Source organism: Anopheles marshallii, chromosome 3 (genome assembly GCF_943734725.1).
Source record: "Anopheles marshallii chromosome 3, idAnoMarsDA_429_01, whole genome shotgun sequence".
In the NCBI taxonomy this organism is placed as follows: Eukaryota; Metazoa; Arthropoda; class Insecta; order Diptera; family Culicidae; genus Anopheles; species Anopheles marshallii.
Window position 1 is genome coordinate 6,053,521 of NC_071327.1, and position 19,090 is coordinate 6,072,610.

General features: G+C 46.2%; 4 protein-coding genes across 4 annotated transcripts; 2 read left to right on the plus strand and 2 right to left on the minus strand.

Moving 5' to 3' along the window:
* The first annotated feature begins 6,913 nt into the window (after positions 1 to 6,913).
* On the plus strand, positions 6,914 to 8,422 carry LOC128714371 (calmodulin-lysine N-methyltransferase). The gene has a single exon (XM_053809245.1). The coding sequence runs from the start codon at positions 6,914 to 6,916 to the stop codon at positions 8,420 to 8,422; it is 1,509 nt and encodes a 502-aa protein (XP_053665220.1).
* Positions 8,423 to 9,888: 1,466 nt separating this feature from the next.
* On the minus strand, positions 9,889 to 11,293 carry LOC128711531 (zinc finger protein 235). The gene is made up of 4 exons (XM_053806412.1): positions 11,168 to 11,293; positions 10,870 to 11,105; positions 10,658 to 10,804; positions 9,889 to 10,591 (listed from the first exon to the last, which is right to left on the minus strand). The coding sequence occupies exons 1-4, from the start codon at positions 11,291 to 11,293 to the stop codon at positions 9,889 to 9,891; spliced, it is 1,212 nt and encodes a 403-aa protein (XP_053662387.1).
* An 865-nt stretch (positions 11,294 to 12,158) lies between these two features.
* Positions 12,159 to 15,011, plus strand: LOC128713590 (coiled-coil domain-containing protein 40). The gene is made up of 4 exons (XM_053808450.1): positions 12,159 to 13,496; positions 13,565 to 13,877; positions 13,953 to 14,569; positions 14,631 to 15,011. The coding sequence occupies exons 1-4, from the start codon at positions 12,159 to 12,161 to the stop codon at positions 15,009 to 15,011; spliced, it is 2,649 nt and encodes an 882-aa protein (XP_053664425.1).
* Positions 15,012 to 15,237: 226 nt separating this feature from the next.
* Positions 15,238 to 17,242, minus strand: LOC128714789 (mitochondrial basic amino acids transporter). Its single transcript, XM_053809669.1, has 3 exons — positions 17,209 to 17,242; positions 16,019 to 16,483; positions 15,238 to 15,935 (listed from the first exon to the last, which is right to left on the minus strand). The coding sequence occupies exons 1-3, from the start codon at positions 17,240 to 17,242 to the stop codon at positions 15,238 to 15,240; spliced, it is 1,197 nt and encodes a 398-aa protein (XP_053665644.1).
* Positions 17,243 to 19,090: the final 1,848 nt, after the last annotated feature.

The following is a 19,090-nucleotide window of genomic DNA, read 5'->3' on the forward strand; positions in this document are numbered from 1 at the left end:
ATTCAACAGATGAAACTCACCACCCATATTTAAAGACGACAAGGCGCCTCCATCTGCATAACGGAAAACGTTCGTTGAACGCGGTGTCAATTCCATCTGCCACCTAGGTTGGGAAACCCGTAAAAAACAAATTATCCAAACAGATGCCCGTGGTTGTTGTGGTTTATTTTTTTCTTTTGGGCGAACCTAAAAGTGAACAATTTCAATTCCAATCCGAACATTTGTTTGCCGAGCAGTTGGTACAAAACCAAACAAACAAATCATAAAACCAATGTGACACGAATCACAAATGTCAAACCACCGACGTCGAGCGGTTTTTGCTTTTGCTGCTTGCTTGTTTGCCGGATTTGTTCTTCTCGGTACATTAAATTATCCGCATTTGCATTTGCAAACCGTCCCGCGTCATTATTAGCTCGGAGTTACCTCCGCTGTTCTAGTTGGTTTTCGTTGCGAAAGGTAGTATATTTTGTGACTGTATCTAATTAGTCTATGTTTCGCTTACAATTCATCGCCAAATTGAAACGGGGGTTTGAAAATATCCGGCAAGAGCAGCGACATTTAAGTTGTACACCCATACTGTCTAAGTATAGCCTTTCGCTGTCCCGAAATAACAACGATCAAGCAGCGATTGAAAGGAATGCGCGATCAGCAGATTATAGAGCCGCGGTTCGGTTTTCGTGCTGTGGTTACGATTGTGATCAAATGTGTCTTTTATTCAATCCTACCGGCACACAGCAGAAATAGCAGACCAGAAAGGGTACGACCAGCAAGGGTGTAGCTGCCTTGGGATAGGTGAAAATAATTTGTTATTAAAAGATCGTTTGCACCGGGGCAAGTTTTGCGAAGGAGAGCAAGCAGAGAAGAGATGATCGTGTTTTTCTACACCCTCACAAACCTCCCCCCTTCCCCCCACCATTCTTCGACCCACCCCAATCACTCTTGTTCCGCCACTCTTGAAATAAAATTTCATTCATAAATTTTGTCGCTGATCTTCCGCGAACACCGGATGAGCACCGGTGGGTGGTTTTGAAGGCCGCTCAGCATCGTTTGTGTGTGTGTGTGGGGGTGCGTGGGCGCGCGTGTGTTTATATATATATATATATTTGTGTTTGATCCAGTAAACGGGTTTGGGAGCTCCACAAGCAAAACGACCCCACATTCTAGCTAGCGCTTGGATGGGGCGGATGATCCTCTTCACTGTATCTGCCGTGATCTGGAATACCACAAACACCCGGTGCGCTCCAATCGGGCCATCTGCGCTGAAGCTACAGGTTGTGTAAATAAGTACGAGCACGATCGCGAATATGTAAACCACCCAAAACCCGCCAAAGATACATCGACGGTGGGAGTAAGAAATGAAAAAAATAACAACAACTCAACGCTCTCTTACATTCCCATCTCCGCGATCCCATCACCCCAACGATCACACCCATGGCGGGCCAGTCGCTTAATGAAACAAATTGAAAAATGAACTGAAACATGTGTTTCGAGTAACGTTCCGTACTGCGGTACGTACCCGGGACCGATGGGATGGAGACGGGTTTTCGAATTCGTTATTTCTTTGTGGGGAGAGTTTGGGACGTTCATTCTTGAATATCGCAGACGCTTTCCTTCCGGCCACTGCACACAGTGGTCAAGCTTTAATTACGACCACGGTACCAAAATCCGGTAGCTAATAAAATAAATTCTAAACCTTCTGTCGCTGTACGATATAATTGGTGTTGTTTGTGCTCCGTACACTGCCAAATAACGATTTTTGTTGATCCACAAAGGATGATTAAATATTTGTTTACTCAAACCGTATGCGTACGTTACGGCGGCAGTGCGCTCGTAACGCACTGTACTAACATAATATTTAATTTAGCAAAAAAAAAAACGCCACACTGCACATCGATTGAACGTGATATATCAGTTTGATACTTCCTTTTTGCAACGCACAGCCATACGAAACCGTTTACCCTAAAGGCGTTTTATTGTGCAAAAAAAAGTTCAGAGTCAAGGTTAGTAATTGGTGACGGTGGAACGTTTGGGGCGACGCAATTGAACAAACATCCCATCATAAGAAGCAACCACTATTTATTTATAGGATAATTGGTTCGAAATGCATTCCCATTCAGTGTTTTTACGCTGGTTGGCCTTTGGGTCCATAGGTGCAACCACGTTTGATTGGGGAGTGGCAGCTCGAAGCAGCACAACAGCTGAACCTGTCATACCCGCGACAGACAAACAAACCAGCCAAACCACCAAGCGGACATACAACAGAACGACACCTTAACTAAAGGTGACCACCACCGTAAACTCTCGGCAACATGCATTTCAGCGCCCGTTCGCCGTATTTCCCGTATGCACAGTTGCACAATCTTCAATTACCCCGAAGGGTTGAAAGGAAACCAGGCCGACCTTTACGTGCGAGGCGAAGAAATTATGAGCCATTGTGCAAATTAGGAGTGCTAATGTCACCGTCGTTCGGTGGGGGTTTATTTTACTGTTGAAGGTAATTATGTCGGGGTAATGAGCCAGAGCCGTCTTTCACTGACGGTTGGGTTTTAGTTTATTGAGTGGGGAAATTAATAGCTTATTTCATTTCAGCGTTGAACTTGGATAGCTCTCTGTCTCTGTGATGTTTTGCTTTGCTGCAAGATAAATAAGTTAAATTATGAATCACAATTACTGAAAGATTGCCTCTAGAACTTTGGGCTATTTGCTTTAAAATATCATTACTACATTTTCCATTAAACTTATATCATGTACTGTAGAATTAGTATTTTATTTTCTTCTTTGAGTAACTTGGCTAATAGGTCATGACTGCCATTTCAGGCTTACTACAATTACGGGAGATTGGGCCGAATGAAGTGAAGACTGGCGCCGCTACCAATAAGTCCGCTTCCAATAATGGAAAAAAATCCCCAGAAATGACCTCAAAATAAAAGCATTTATACAGACCTGAAGCAAATATTAATTCCCTTTGCTGCTTTTTAATTTGAGAGATTTAATTAGAGACCTCATCAAGAAGAATTGACGAAGAGTTAACTCTTGAACTGACTGTCGTTTTAACCAAATTTGGCCAATATACAGGAAAATATTCTTATTTTCCAATCCTTCAAGTGTAATTCCCCCCTCGAAAAAAAAAACGGATCGAAAAATTGATTGATTCATGTGATTAATTATCAATGTATTGCCAAACACCATTCACCATTTAAGATAGGCAGTTAATTTAACTCCATTTAATACAATCAACGAACCACTTCAACCTTTCTCCAGGCGGCAAAGTGAATGAATTATCATTTTAAAAGGCCACACCAGCATCACGTTTTGTTGTTCTCGTTCCGTTTTCCGGGCGTTACAGGGCAATTATACCACGCGGTAGACAACACGTGGCCAATGGATGTTTTTTTTTTCGTTGATTTGATTCGATATTATTGTAAACAATATGTTCGCTTTAAATGTCGTATAAAGGGTGCATAATCGTCTACTGAACTGTTTGGCGGAATATACAGTTAAAACAAAAACATACGAACACAAAACGGCGCCTAAGGTTTCCATCCTTGACACGATTCAGTAGGACATCACCCGTGCCTGCGTGTGTGTTTGTGTGTGCGGCAGTTTATAAGTCGTAACCAGTAGATCCACCTGTGCGACACAACCATCCAACTCTGTTTTCCCCGGCGTTGTTTCCCATGTGTAAGTGTGTCTGCTTTAGTGAGTGTTGCTTTTTTTTCTTTTACATTCAAATTAACGATATTAGAGATTTGCTCGCCCATTTGTTGGCGATATATTTATTTGACCATCAGCATCAGCAGTGCCGTCGACGCTGTGGTCGTTTTGCCGCTAACGCTCACATTCTACCATCCTCACTGTTTGCCCGATCGTACGCTGTTCCGCATCGTTGGCAGAGAGTTTCCCTTTTGGCATTTAAAAACCGATCCCCGTACGCTTGGCTCTTAGCGAATCCGGTACCAATCAAGCACAGGCATGATTTACTGTTTGTCAAGTGAAGGGATTTATTTTTAAACAATAACTATAATCCGGTTGGGGATTGTTGGTACAGCAGCACGCATCATCCGGTCATAACTCCTGCAATCGATACCATTCCTTTATATTGCCACCCCAATCCTATGCCGCATTTGAATGAGTCACTGTGTGTGTGTGTGTGTGTATCGCTTATGCAATTGGCAATTGTGAGTGCGCCAGCAATATGAAGATAAATCTGCTGCACGTCTGTGCAACGTGTGTCCACCGAAGCCAATAGCCCACCATGCTTTGTGTTACTGCATCATCATCACCGCCATCATCGGCACCATTGGCAGGGTCAAATCGAACCGTTCGCTTACATCCATCGGGCGAAGCATGAGTTTTTTGGCAAAGGATGCGATACCACAAGAAAATCCTTGGAACGATTTCTAAATTGATCGTTTAAAGATCTGTGCTTCGATAGTGAGATAGTGAGCTTCGAATGTTTCATACGAGAAAGAAGGAGAAAGAGCGAGCGAGAGAGATACAGTGTGTAAAGGAGTTCTTGCTAAGTTCGTTTGGAACAATGCCTTATGCTGCATGACACACTCGGAATGATAATTTGGATCCAAATCTGACCCCACATTATCGGGTAATGGTTTTCTTGTCTTCAATGCTTGGTATGTTGTCACACTTACGCAGCCACATACTGATGAAGTCCAATGTCATCAGCTGGGGCTCACTGCAAGAAATGGAGCCAAATGATAGGGAAAACTATGGATTGATGTTTTACAGACTGCTGCAGTTAGCCTTTGTGAATATACGCTATAAGAATGAGAACCGAGCTGTTGTGAAGGAATGTTGGAGTTAACATTTTGTGGGCCGTTAGGAGCTTGGGATGTTTTTCAAACAATCATAATTGTTACGATCCAATATAGATATTTATCAATTTATATTAAACTTCAGAAAATGGTTGGTTTCAACTGCATAATTTAAAGCTGGTTTAAATCCATGATCTGTTTAAAACTGAGCCCTTCATGCTGACTCCTCCTGAGACTAAATAGACATATGTCCATAATCAATTCTTTGTATTTTCTCTTCAAACGTTTGTAACAAGCTTTTGTCCACATCCATATTCATGTGGCTGGGCTCAGGAAATTCGCACATCTCACCTTCAAGGCCGTTGCTGACTTTCGACCCGCGAAAAAAGAAGCTGTAACAGATACGATTATCTATCACTACAAACACTAATGCGTAGGACAACGTTTGATAAACGAACCACCTCTACTCGTTTGGGAATCGACCTATCAGAGCATCGACTATATGAGATAATCCGAGTAGGCTAGATGCTGAATGTATGCCTGGATCTGGATTGACGTATAGAAGCACCTGACGTTCGATAATTTTGTGTACATTATCGTCTAGGGTCTCATGGCCGTAAACGATTACCAAGAGAAGGTATTCGAGTGTGATGCATCTTGTTAGTCACATCTTGATGGCGTTATGTCTTAAGCTACTTCAATCGCTCTTCAATAGTATAACACAATACTCTTTGACCAAATTGGGCATATTGGCATAACGATCTAGTTAGTCAAGTCTATCAGATAAGTTAACTAGACTTGTCCCATGCCTTGAGCAGATTCGATCTACAGTGTGGATAAGAACAATGAACAAAATCATAGGACAGCTCATCAATAGCAATGTTAAATGGATTATTAAAATGTTAGAATGCAATCAGTTCACTCAGTTTACAATCTTGTTCCAAGTATATCCTACGAAACATTCACTTTAAAAATTCCCCAAGACGTGGGAGCTACTCTTATTTCGGATGATAAGACACCCTTCTTCTGTTTGAATGTCTGTTCATTAGACTGTCGCGCCTACCCTATTTGTGTCGCTTTATGCCAAACGCTTCCATATCTGCACTCCACCCCTAAATTCAAAACACACTTATCAGAACTCCCTTACCGTGGTTCTGATAAGCACCAAATCAACCAAATATACGTTCGTAAGCAAATTGATTATCTTGCCCGAGTACATCATCGCAGCCACTTCTCGCGTATCAAAAAGCATATCAGCTGCGTGCCGTAACCCCCGTGTCTCACATTGGCACGTCAACGGTTCGGATTTAAAATTTATGTCCGTACGCTGTGTTGGTGGTGCGCCACATGGTTGTTGGCGATTGTTAGCCTACCGACTGTACGTACATCCCATTCCAAAGTTGAACTACAGCCAAAAACCTTATCGAGAACGGCAGGGGACCTGGGGACGGGGGTTGGGTTTAAAATCTGGTACCCTGTGGTACCCCCGCCCCCATCGGTACATCGGTCCATTTGAAGCATGTGAAAGGTCTCAAGTGGAAATCGGTGATGTCGGTGTGGTCCTCTCGTCATCATTGAAGCAGACCAGGTCGGACGGTGTGTGTGTGTGTGTGTGTTTATTGCAATGGTTAACAAATGGCAAGTATCGTGAATCGTGGCCAACATTTCCATCCACTATAAATCGTATGCATTAGACGGTTGTAAGGTTGCTGGGCCGGACGGCTGGGTGTAAGGCATGTAAAGTTACAACCGGGAATTGATTGTTATAAATAAACCAACTACTAAGCCAAACCGCTGCGAACGTTCCATCTTGGCACAGTGCGGTTTGTGCGGGAGGAAGGCCAACCGATTTTAGTTTCGTTCCATTGCAGGAAGTGTGTGATGCATTCTGACGCCAGTGCTAATACTTTCCTTTTCATTCTCTTCCATTTCTGCGCAGTGTAATGGTGTTTTTTCTTGCGCGGTTGTAACAACAAATTAACCATTCGACCGTTTTGCGGAATTAACCGAATCAATCCTTGGAATCGTCGGGTCGCCGCCGACCATATCTTGATGTACACGAAGGGTGATTACTGCTGACACACGGGGCAATACAGAGGCGAGCGAGAGAGGAAAAAAAGCGACAGCCAAACGTAACTGCAATGCGTTCCGTCGGTTCGGCATCGCTGGTGGACGACCAAACGAACGTGCCGGACGATGCGACGGGTGACCGGTGGCTGCGACGGCGACGACGACACGAAGATGACATAAATTGGAAAATGTCAACTCAGCAACAGGTGACACCGGATCGGCCGACAGGCACGGTCACCGACGGTACGGTCCAAGCGCCACCAGTCCCATCGTCGGCGGTGGTTGACGGTGAGAATAATCCAATTAAATCGTTGCGACGGCAACGACGGGTTGAGGGCACTAATGGCACCGCACCCACCAGTACCGTCCCATCAATCACTGCTCTCACAATGCCGTTGATTGCTGGCACGGACACGGAACGATGGTCGGCACGATTCTACCGGACAGTCGGACCCGTTGGAGACGTTGAGGAAGCTGACGCCGAGCAGCAGCAACCGTCTGTTCAGGCAACTGATACGAGCGACCAGAGCGAAGGGTTTGATGTTGGCGAACCGACGAGGACGTTGGTGTTTGTCGATGGGGAGGTTGGTGATGGTGGTGGTGGCATAAATAGCACCGGACAAGATACTGCTAATAACAATCGGCTGGAATGTACCGTCGCTTCCGTACAGCAGCTCGTCGTAACGGACGTTGTCAATGAGCTGGAGGACGCACTGGAGCGAAAGCGTCACAACACCGGTAATGCGCGCCGGCGCTGGAAATTGCTGGCGAAAGCGCTCCGGCACGATTCGAGCGAAGACGATCAGTTCTCCAAGTTTAACCTGATCGAAGCCGATCGTGCCGGTGATGAGAAGGACGAGAATGTGTACGTTTATCGGCTGTACGATCGCTATCGGTTGAAGATCCGTCTAATAGGGCCGGAGCGGCCGTGGACCGCAAGCGAACTGATCGGATTTAACAACACCGGTAATATCTGCGTTTGGCCGTCGGAAGAGGCACTGGCCTACTACATCCTGTCGCGGCTATCTCAATTCGATGGAACTGCAGTGCTCGAGCTCGGTGGTGGAATGACCTGTCTGGCGGGGCTAGTTCTGGCCAAGTATGGACAACCCGCATTCGTACACGTTACCGACGGGAACGAGCTGTCCGTGGAGAATGTGCGCAAATCTCTCGTACTGAACAAGTTCAACTGCACGATCAAATCGTCCGTGCTGAAGTGGGAACAGGCGAACAAGGACCCGGACGCGGACACAGGAGAGCGCTATCACTTCATCCTGTCCGCTGATTGTCTGTTTTTCGACGAGTCCCGTTCACAGCTGATCGATACGATCTGGCAATCGTTGGCAGATGAAGGAGTCGCCCTCATTACGGCACCGCGCCGTGGTCAAACGTTGAGTCTCTTCCTGAGCGAGTGCGTTGCCCGTGGCTTCCATTACGAGTTGCTGCAGTGCTACAACGAAGCGATCTGGGCGCGACATCTTGAGCTGAAGCAGCTGGACGGTTACGACGAGAACGTGCACTACCCGTTGCTGGTGAAGATGTACAAATACGGCCCGGGCAGTGTTTTGCATCGATTGTGAAGCTCACCAGCGAAGATCCCGTACTGCACAAAGCTAGTTTTCCAAAGCAATTCCAAACAGGAACTAATTTGTTCACACAATGTCCACGTACTTCCATTTACTCGTTCACCTGGACCAGAGTGATTTTTGCAAAGGGATATCTGCCCGACCGTACGCTTTGTTAGTGGGTAGTTTTAATTTAATTGTGAGGACCTGCATCCTGCAGCCATTAAGAAAAGGTAACTTAAAAGGATACACTGCTACCGGAAGCCTGCGGATATTGAATTGAGAAAGGACCAACAATAATGGATGCACTATACGAACTTTTAAAGACACAGCACCCAAAACGATGTGGTTTGTGTGTTTGCTTGTTGTTGTCGTTGTTGTCGTTGTTGTTAAGAGCGTATACTAGAGTATGTGGAGCACAATTTACGGAGAAAGTATTTACATTGCTGTTTGTTGAATAAGCGCAACAAAGCAGGCGTAGTTAAGGAATGTTTGTCTGTATTGTTGTAATGCGTGTATCCCAGGTGTACAATTACAAATGTAAGTGTCCAAACGGTACGTTTGTCGACGAAGCCAAAGTATTCAACATGGACGGCCTTCCCCAATTATTTTGTGATAAAAGCGATTCTCCCGACCGGAGCGACACCCGGTGAACGGGGAGCCTAAACTTAGCTTAGTTTATAAATAGCGAATCAGTAGCGTTTTTGTTGAAAACCCTTTTTTTGGCGTATGTTTGGTCTAAACTGCATGTGCAGGAAACACAACGCGAGATGTGCTTTCTGCAACTTTATTAATGAAACGTTCGTCTGGCCCCAAAACAATGGGGGTGCATGGGGATTAGATGTTTATTGTTTAGGAAATAGTAAAACTCGACCAAGGCGACCGGTACCACGTTGTTGGGTGGTATGCTAAATTTAAAATGATGCCCCACTTTGCCGACTGGAACTGGAATTCTAAACGTTACTTGACACACAGGACGTGCCAAAAACAGAAATGAATGAAACATGCAAGTGGCCAATTGTATCGGTTTTGTCTCGAAAAAGTGTTTTACATTAAGATAGTGGTGTTTCGTATGAAAATCCCTTTTCCACACTCACATGCATACCCACAAACACATCCACGCGCACTCACCCACACACACACACACACATACACATTGCGACGATTATGTGTTGATTCCAAGGAAAAGCCAGTATCACAAACGCTCTAGCACTATGTACTTTTTTCCTAATGCGTTCTCTTGTATTGTAGAATTCGTAGGTCGATCCTGTGCGAATAAATAAAACAGTCTCGTTCTGCGGAGCTAGGAAGCGAAAACCCAGTGAGCAATAAATTTCCTGTTATCTGCAAATACAAATTTTATTCCTTCTAAGCTAAATAAATATTAACTGATGTAATGCAAATCGTCTGATGTATAACGGCTGCCGGGTGTTTCTTCTTTCCCTGCTGTGATGATAATGTTGTGTGGCTTCAGTCGACGTTCAGTACGGGTGCAATCGTTGGGATGGATGCATCTGGCTGTGATAAGCTACCTGGGCAGGTGGATGTGTTGCGACGTGAGAGGAAGGATACGGTAACATACCCAAACCAACACCGAGCGGTCCCGGCGGTCCGAGTCCGTGTGGTGGTAGTGCAATTGCAACCGGAACCTGCTGATGTTGTTGGTGTTGATGTTGCTGCTGTGCCTGTGTCGGTGGCATCAGTTCACCAACTGGGTCCGGCACCGAACCATTCACATCCGGCGCATGTACCCTCATGTGACCGTTGAGATTGTTCAGTGTAGCGAACACTTTGTGACATTCGTGACATTTGTAGCTTTCGTTGCCACACTCGTTCAGATGCATCTTGCGTTTGTGTGCCATCATGTCACGGTTACGGCTAAAGCTTTTGGCACATATATCACAGTGATAGTTTTTGATTCCCGAGTGTGAGATCATGTGCCGCGTCAAATCGCCCGACGTGATGAATCCCTTATTGCACGACGGGCATACGTGGTCCCGCTCGTTGGTATGTATTTTCTTGTGTGCCTGAAAGTTCCCGAGCGCCGAAAATTGTTTGCTACAGATTTCACACTGGTACGGTCGTTCGCCGGTGTGCGTACGCACGTGGATGGCAAGGTTATGCTTTTGTGCGAATCGTCGTGGACAAATGTTACACGCGTACGGTTTCTCACCGGAATGTGTCCTTGGGGATAAGATAATATATCTTTTAGAGTTATAGTTACTTGGCAAAGCCGATCTAAACATTTACCTCAAGTGCATTTGTAGCTGGGCGGCACATTTGAACGATTTATGACACTGGTAGCATGTTTGCGGTATCTTCGGCATCGGTTTCGGGCCTCTCTTCTTGCGCTCTTCCGGCAGCTTGGGTCTGTATCGTTTCCTGTTGTTCGATTTCCTACAGATGTGAGGGAAAAGGGCGCATTAACTTTCTGTGATATGGGACTAAAACTAACTGCGTACTTTTCCGCTGATTTATGTTCATCGCTTTTATGCTCCATCCCAGACAGCAGCCACGAATCGTCCGTCATCGTTTCTTTCTCCATCGTGTAGCTGTAGTTCATGGCAGAGCCTCCGTTCATGTACTGGCGCAGTCTCATGTCAGAATTCTCACACTGTTGCTTAAGGTGAAAAGCCACCCCTAGCCGGTACATGCAGTTGTTGCATATAGTACTTGGTAGACCATCATCTCTCGACACCTGTGAAGAGACAGGAGGCATCATTCGTAATCTGCACTAATCAAACGATAGCACACTATTACCTTTACGTTCGAACACATTACGAGCATATTAGCGGGTGCCATCGGAACTAGCTCGGTGCTAAAGATCGATGTGAATACTCCCTCCTCCAAGCACACACGGCACAGTCGACTTATATTGTAGTCCATCTCGACAAGTTCAACTTTGTTAAGTTCGACAGTGCCTTTAGAAATGTGTCCGATTTGCAAAATTGAAACCAGATGGTAAATACGCTTTAAAATCACATTTCACAAATGAACTTAAATTGCTAACATTGAATGACACCTCACGTTACATGACTTATTGAGAAATTATACGTTTTTAATTGAAACTTTTTAAAACTTTCCACATTTTTACGAGAACATTTTCTAGCGACATGGTATTGTTTACGTTTCAGGACTTTGTTTACCACTTCGATCTTTTGACAGTTCACTGTCAACACACAGTACAGTGACCTACACATCAAACGTGGATGTGTAGGGAGGATTTTTTTTCACGCTGATCCGTTTCTAAGCCCACGATTCTAAACTAAATGTTTTTAATGAAATTTAATAAAATGATCAATTTCGCACTTTAATTACACAAAAACAAACTTTAAATACATTTATGCAAAAAGGAAAATGGGAAAAAAATAACAAAATTGAAAATCAGAAATCTTTCTGCTCGAATCTGCTCGAGTTTGCTCGAAATTTTATTGGGTGTACAAAAAAATATTTGGTTGTACAAATGCCCGAAATATTCGAATGAAAATAGGAAAACATCACGTTACTTTTTACAGAAATTAAAAACAAATTGAAACTTTGTATAATACCATTTGAACACATTTCAATCCCAGAAAAGGGTTGCTGTCGTTCCAAACAACAATTTTAAACAACGGGGGCTGCTCGGTCCTAGCAACACGTGACCATAGCAACCGTTGTATTTCATTTATTTACTGTCGACGCTTCTTCGGGACATTCTGGATTCTGTTTTATCTGCTAGCAAAAGAAACAGTTCAATTCTCCACTGATAAAGATGAATCCGGAAGATGACGCTAATTCCATCAGTGTGCAGGCGGATGCATTTAACGAATCCGTTATGGATCCGGTGGGAGTGCTGGAAACTGATCATCCCTTGCTCGAGCGCTTTCAGGCCGCTCTGAAGGCTCATCTGCTGAAGGTGAAGGATCAGCTGGAGGAGGAAGTGGCCGAGTTGAACCATCGACTGGAGCAGAATGAGAAAGAATCCGAAGAGGTCGGTGCCGAGCTGTATGACCTGCAGGAAGAAATTGATAATCAGAAGGAGCTTCTCGAAATTTACAGTAAAGAAATATTCGAGCTGGCCGCCCAACGGCAGCAAGAGGAAAGGCAAGCCGCTCAGTACCGGAAAGAGTTCGAGGAACAGCAGCAAGAGCTGAAAGAATTCAAAAAGGTGCACAAGGAGCATTTAATGGAGATGGAAAATTTGACCATACTGGAGAACGAATTTTCAAAGTGGGCCCAAGAAATCAAGGACGAAATAGCCGTTGCTAAGCGTGTCGTCAGCAAGGACGAGAAGGAGGAGCTAATCGCGGCGGAAGAACAGCGCAAGGCCGATCTGCTCCTGCTAAACCTTTCAGAGGAGGTGAAGCGCAAGGACCGTGAGATGGAAGCGATCGAGGATCAGATAAGGGAGCAAGACGAAAAGCGGGAAACGATCAGCCGCAGTTTGGCCGATGCAAACACCGACCTGGAAGCGCTGCAGCATGAACACAAGTGTGTGTCCCAGGCGTGGGGTGAAGTGATAGTGGCGATTCAGCAGCGGGACCGGGTGTTGGTGAAAACGAAGGAGGAGCTCGAATCGATTTACGAGGAGCATAAAGTTATCAAAAGCAAAACGGAAATTACCAAGAAGACGGCAGCAAAGGAAATGGAGCAAAACGAGAAGCTGGCCGGTTTTAAGAATCGCATCCAGGGAGATATCAACTCGCTGGAGAAGCAGGTCCGCAAGGAACAGGAAGATGAAGATAAGCTCAAGCGTGACCTGGATCACTATGCACTGATTCTTGAGCAAACGGAGGCCGATATCCTGAAGGCTCAGCAGGAGGGTTTGCTGATCGAGAATCATCTCAAATCGCTGCGCCAAACGTTGGAGAAACAGAACCGCAAAAAGTTTGACCTTGAAGAGCAGATATTGGAGCTGCTGCAAGATCATCTGACGACCGATAAGGCGGGAGAAGCGCAACGTAAGCTGCTGCTCGATACCACCGAGAAGCGAAGGGAGCTGGAAATTAACATGGAGAACACGGAGAATCAACTATCGACGGTACTGCTTGATTTGGAAAAGTGGAGATCACTTGTGGAAAACGCGAAGGATGTTCTGAGCAAAGTGAAGGTAAGGTGATAGGGGCGTTGACGCGATTGTTGGCAGTTTTAACAGCTTGTTGCATTTATTCCCCAAAGATTGAACATGACGAGCTGGATGCTGAGGCAAACAAGCACAACGAGGAGATAAAGCTTCGGCAGGAAATGATAGCCGTGAAGCTACGCAAAATGGATGCACTGAATCGAGAATTGGACCAACTGATCAGTAAAGCTGGTGGACAGGAGATGAACCCGGACGAGCTGAAGCTACTGGACGTCCAGCAAGACATCGTGGAGGTTGAGGTACAGCTGAAGGAGGCACGCGCATCATGGCTAAAGCTGCAGACAAGCATCGCAACTCAAACGGCCAAGCGAACCCAACAGTTAAAAGAAATCAACTACTCCAGAAAGAGTCAGTACTGCATGCGTGTGCAATATTACGCGGTGTCCTATTTCAATGCGCTTTCGTTCATGTTTTTCTTTGCAGAACTTCTTCTGGCCGAACAGAAAGCAATTAAAATCGAAGCACAGCTCGAGGAGGTGTTGAATGAAAACAGGGAGATTGTTCGTTCGTTATCGGCGCTCAACACACGCCTCGATAGCGCCAGCATGGAGCTGTTCAAAACGCGCCAAGTGCATGAGAAGGGAGAGCAGGAGTGCGTGGTAGCTCATCACCAGGCAACGGAACGACTGCGAGATGCCGAAATGGCCGTCCTTGGGCTGGAACAAGAGCTGAAAGATCTTGGCAAAGAGATCGAGGACTGTAAGCAGGAGGTGCTGGAGAAGCACCGTGAAGCATTGTCCTGGGAAACGAAATGCAAGATGTCGACCGAGGCGAAGAAGTTTAAGGAAGAGGAAACCACACAAAACAGTGAAATCGGCCTGATGAAGGCGGAGATTCATCGTATGCAGGTACGATACGGACAGTTGAAGCGCATGCAGGAAAAGCTGGTCCACGACCTGGAGAATACTGTGCATCATCGCGAAAACATTTTTGAATCGGTTAATGCACGCGAAAAGGTGTACGGAGGAAAGTTTAAGACCCGCTCGACAATGCAGCACAAGATTAATGAGCTCAAGAACAAGCTGAAGGTTGTGTTTTCGGTAGGTCACCAGTATGTCAATACCTTGGTGGACAGTTGTTTTCACACGTTCTCTTTTCTAGGAAATATCACAAGCGGAGAAAAGTCTCCTGGAGATCGATACCGCCCAGAAGCTGCTCCAGGCGGAGATCGAGAACAAAAAGCATCAGATTGAGGAGGAAAAACTGCAAACCAATCTCATCCGGGCGGAAACGGAACAGGCGTCCATGTTGAAGCAGGAAAATCTCGATTACATCGTGCGCCATCAGTACCGAGCCCGTCGCTATCGGGCGCTGGCAAACGCACAGCAGTTGCCCAAGTTCCGCAACGAAATTCTCATCCAGGCCGATCTGCAGCGCCAACGGGAAGTGAACGAAAACATTGTGGCGGTAGTCGAAACATTGCAGCAAGATTTTCCCACCCAGAAGTATAATCTTAACAAAATTATTCAATTGCTTAAATAATGCGTTCGTTTGGTTCGATTGTACGAGTGTGAGTTTGATTTTCTCTGCGTGACACGGTTTGCGGTTTTGATAGCATTTAAATAAAAAACAACATATATTTTCAAACAGCGTGTTCCCATCGGCAACAATTAGTCTAGGGTTTTCTTTGTACACAAGTCTTTGGTGGGCTTTTCCAACCAAAACGGAACTGAAACAGGCACAGGCCGCCTCTTTTGGGACGGGACAATTAGTCGCCCAAAAAAGGGTAACGATTGCTAGTGTCCTCCGGGTCCGTGCTGAGCAGCAGTTCGTTCAGCTTGGCGTAGTTTGCCCCTAACCGCTCGTCCGGGTTGCTATCGTACAGATCGTCCGCCAGTTCTCCCATCTCGGCACAGCAGACTGCCTCACTGAACGCCCCGAGTGAACGCAGGAATCGGTAGGTGTTTTGCTTGATGTTGAGCAGGTGGCTATCGTGATCGTGCGCTATTCGTTTGTGGCCGGTTGTGGAAGTTGTTTGGAGCACTGGAGCACCGGTGACTGTGGGAACGATCAGTAGCGGTGGTTCAACCGTTGCGGCAGCACTTGCTCCAAGTTCGACCACGCTTGTGAGCTTAGGATCGTCAAACAGTTTCATCGTGTACGAAACGACCAGGAAGCAGACGGCATTCATTGGAAATGCACGCAGCAACGTGGACGCGAGCCCCCGGGACAAGAAGGCAAGACCTTCGGCGGCGTGGCTTTTCCTTACGCAATCGATCAACCCACTGTACTGAGGCTTTCCGGAGATGCCGTCCGCTTGAAGGCGCGATTTGACGACATCGAGTGGGAAGGTTACGAGCCAGGAGAAGGTACCAGCAAATCCACCTGCCATTAGAATAACGAACGGTGATGGATTTGCAACGCACCTTACCATATACTCGTAAGCTACGAAATAGCTGGAAAATCCTGCCATGAATTGGAAACATTAATGGTGAAAATATTTTAGACATTAGATAGCATGATCGCGGAAGAACGGTTCTTCAACCTACCCGGCATATCACGTGCTGCCGTAATGCCCAGTCCGCGAAAAATTCCCCGAGCACCTTCTCGGCGCCAGATGCTTCTGGTACAATCCACCGGCCCGCTAAACCGTTCTGCACCGCGCGGTAGATTATCCTGCAGCTGGAGTCGCGTTTTGATTAGCTCCATCGGTGAACAGACGATGCTCTGGGCTAAGCCAGCGGCCGTTCCCGCCAGGAAGTGCGAGTACAACGAGTCCGGATTGGTGGTACGTCGCTGTATGTTTCCGTACACACCAAACACGATCGCATTCACCACGGCAACGCCCGCCATCGGGCTGGACATCCCCCGGTACAGTCCATGGACGCCCTCGCGCACGATAATCTTTCGGAAGCAGTCGGCCGTGCCGCGGTACATTGGGTTCTTATGGTTTTGCGTCTGCAGATGCACCTTCACCGTATCGAACGGGAATCCAACGATAACGCCGGCACAACCTAAAGGAAGGAAGGTGCAAAAGGAGAAGTGTGAAAGATTGCAGTAGCGTCGTCCGCAGCTTATCATCATCAACATCAACAGCTACCGATCCAGGTTGCTGTACGTTCATCAAGGGAAGGCACAATCGCATAATAGCGATCGACCGGTCAGCACTATTGAAAAAGAAGGGTATCGATCGACCGATCGCACCAGAGCGATATGTCGCACTGGGCGTTTGCGGGGGGTAATGGAATGTTTTTCCACTTGGGCGTGAGCCTTGTTTGCTGCCCAGCACCATAAGGAATCCGGTTCGGGTGAAAGTGATAATGGGCAACGAGGCTTGAAGTGGTAATGATCAACAGTAAAAGTTCCCAATCAAAACGCTTTCTGGGTGCCGGGATCGGGGAGTCAACATTATCAGCGGTGTCTAAACCGTTGCGGTGATAGCAACGTTGACCTACCAGGTCTTCGTCGTGGCCATCATCGCCCTGACGCGATGCGATGTGTCTTTGTTTGTTCCTTTACTTATAAAACTTCCGAAAAATGTGAACTGAAAAACGGTTGCGTCCGGGTACGTTGTTACACATCACTATCAAAGTCGTCTGACGAAAACGTGAACATCACGCCAGATAGGAGTGTGGCACTCGGTGCCCTTTGGGATAAGAACACGTGCATCCCGTAGAGGGGAAGATGAAAAACAGCAGAGGTGAGAGAGGTGAGCCCGGCTTTGGGAAAAAAAACTTACCTCCTAAACAACCAGCAGCAAAGTCTAAAGCCATCGGACTGATTAACCGGCGAGAAGAAACGCTGTTCTAGTGGGTGCTAGTGCAGGTAAAAGACGCTAGATGGCGTAACAGAGTAGTAATAGGTAAGTGTTCTAAGATTCCGTCCCGATAGGCAGAAGAAGTATTGCAGTAAAGAACGTGTGTAGAGGATGTATGTAATGTATCGTTATACACTCCGTTTAGTCGTTGAACTGTGATAACACCTCAGTTCAGCTACGATCAGCCTGCAGATGTTGGGCGGCGATCTGCCAACAAAAAGAAAACACAGGGAGAGGGAAAGCAGTTATAATAAAATGAAATAAAACGCAAATAATATAACGACGGGGCAATCAGCATTTTTTTTTCGAAGTTGATAGCGAGTTTCGGTTTTGCACTGATCGTTCGGTACAAATATTTGTTGTTGGTACGATCGGTACATCATAATCGCATCCCGACTTCTCGAGACTCCTGCTCGTTGGTTCGACTGGTTGGTTTGCTGTTGTTGTTGTTATTGCGGGACACTGATTGCACTGTGTCCCTCTTGTGATGTACGTGCACATGAGGCGGTGCGTTTTGCCTGGAGGGGCCGCTGGGAGTGTGTCTATTGATAACCTCGCAGCATCTTCTTCGGGCTCTGTGCCGATCGTTTCCTTTCCTCCAGGAGGCGTTCCACCGCCAAACACTTCCTGATTGAGCTTGTTTAACAAATTGTACCCCGTTAAACGCACATGGTACACACACGATTTACGCGTCATGCGAAGGGGTGTGTTGACTCTGCGGCTTTGATAGTTCTGCTGGCTGTTTGTTTCTGGTCTTTGACAGTTTAGAGAAGGTGTGCGGTATGAATGGAATTTTTCGGCCTCTTCCCTACGTGACCTCTTGCTACCCGAGATAGTACGGTGATTTGCGTAAATATACGTTGATTAGCGAACAGTAGAGAAGCTTCCAGGACCGAAGATGTCTTCAAGATCGTATTCTCAGTACGGAGAATCCAGTAGCTGTAGGGTAACTTCGGGAAGGTGCAAAAATGGATCTTCCTTCCATCTTTGAATGTACATGGCTTGTAAGCATGTCGTGAAGAATTCACACTAGCACTTTATAACCTTCGTTACTACGCGTGGCACTGATAAGCGGGGAGGAATTGCGATTCAAACCGGGCTGGTAATCATGCTGGTCCCCTTCAGTCCGGTTTCCGGAGTTCTTTACACTAATTACACATTACACACTGTAAGTTGGAAAGCGTCATAATACTTACCAAACGATGTGTCGATGGGTGACTTAAACTACGAAACTTGTTGTCACTAAGGTGACACTCTGTGTCATGAGCTGTCTATGATTGGTATCGGAACGAAGTTGTCGTATTTGAGCACTAGCATTCTTGAGCAGATATTACCGATTGTCTGCTAAGACACTCCACAACTTCAGACACACTAAACCAGTTAGGATTTGTACTGTCCTTGAAGTTAGCTTTGCTGCACGTTTAGTTTTCCGAAGGCCTCGATCGTTCGAGCTCCTTGTATCTTCACGCTTCACGTAGTGTTTCACTAATGTTTTACTTTCGCTTGTACTATGCACTACAAACACGAACTACATTGAACTGGCCGGACTATACAGGTGATGAACGATGAGCAGTGTAAGGAAATGGTTTTCCAGCATTCACAATGCCTTACAATCGCCCTCCACAGATGTAAACTTCCAGACCCGTAAACGTGAACTCGCGGACAGTGCACACAGTAATACCTTCCGGATTTGACTGTTTGATCAGTCGGATTGACTCGGTTAGTGGAGCCTCGGTCTAGACTATATCAGCGATAGCTATACACTCGCAGGCCGAAGATGAGCGATCCAGCAGCAGCCAGAACC

What these genes read in the sequence shown, in the direction of transcription:
- LOC128714371 (XM_053809245.1), top strand. Translation starts at nt 6,914, where the DNA reads ATGCGTTCCGTCGGTTCGGCATCGCTGGTGGACGACCAAACGAACGTG.
- LOC128711531 (XM_053806412.1), bottom strand. Translation starts at nt 11,293, where the DNA reads ATGGACTACAATATAAGTCGACTGTGCCGTGTGTGCTTGGAGGAGGGA. An exon ending in GAACATAAATCAGCGGAAAA is followed by an intron (nt 10,805 to 10,869) that starts GTACGCAGTTAG and finishes TCACATCTGTAG; the next exon opens with GAAATCGAACAACAGGAAAC. An exon ending in CAGCTACAAATGCACTTGAG is followed by an intron (nt 10,592 to 10,657) that starts GTAAATGTTTAG and finishes CTTATCCCCAAG; the next exon opens with GACACATTCCGGTGAGAAAC.
- LOC128713590 (XM_053808450.1), top strand. Translation starts at nt 12,159, where the DNA reads ATGAATCCGGAAGATGACGCTAATTCCATCAGTGTGCAGGCGGATGCA. An exon ending in ATGTTCTGAGCAAAGTGAAG is followed by an intron (nt 13,497 to 13,564) that starts GTAAGGTGATAG and finishes TATTCCCCAAAG; the next exon opens with ATTGAACATGACGAGCTGGA. An exon ending in AGCTGAAGGTTGTGTTTTCG is followed by an intron (nt 14,570 to 14,630) that starts GTAGGTCACCAG and finishes TCTCTTTTCTAG; the next exon opens with GAAATATCACAAGCGGAGAA.
- LOC128714789 (XM_053809669.1), bottom strand. Translation starts at nt 17,242, where the DNA reads ATGGCTTTAGACTTTGCTGCTGGTTGTTTAGGAG. An exon ending in TGCTGCTGGTTGTTTAGGAG is followed by an intron (nt 16,484 to 17,208) that starts GTAAGTTTTTTT and finishes TCCTTCCTTTAG; the next exon opens with GTTGTGCCGGCGTTATCGTT. An exon ending in GGCAGCACGTGATATGCCGG is followed by an intron (nt 15,936 to 16,018) that starts GTAGGTTGAAGA and finishes AATTCATGGCAG; the next exon opens with GATTTTCCAGCTATTTCGTA.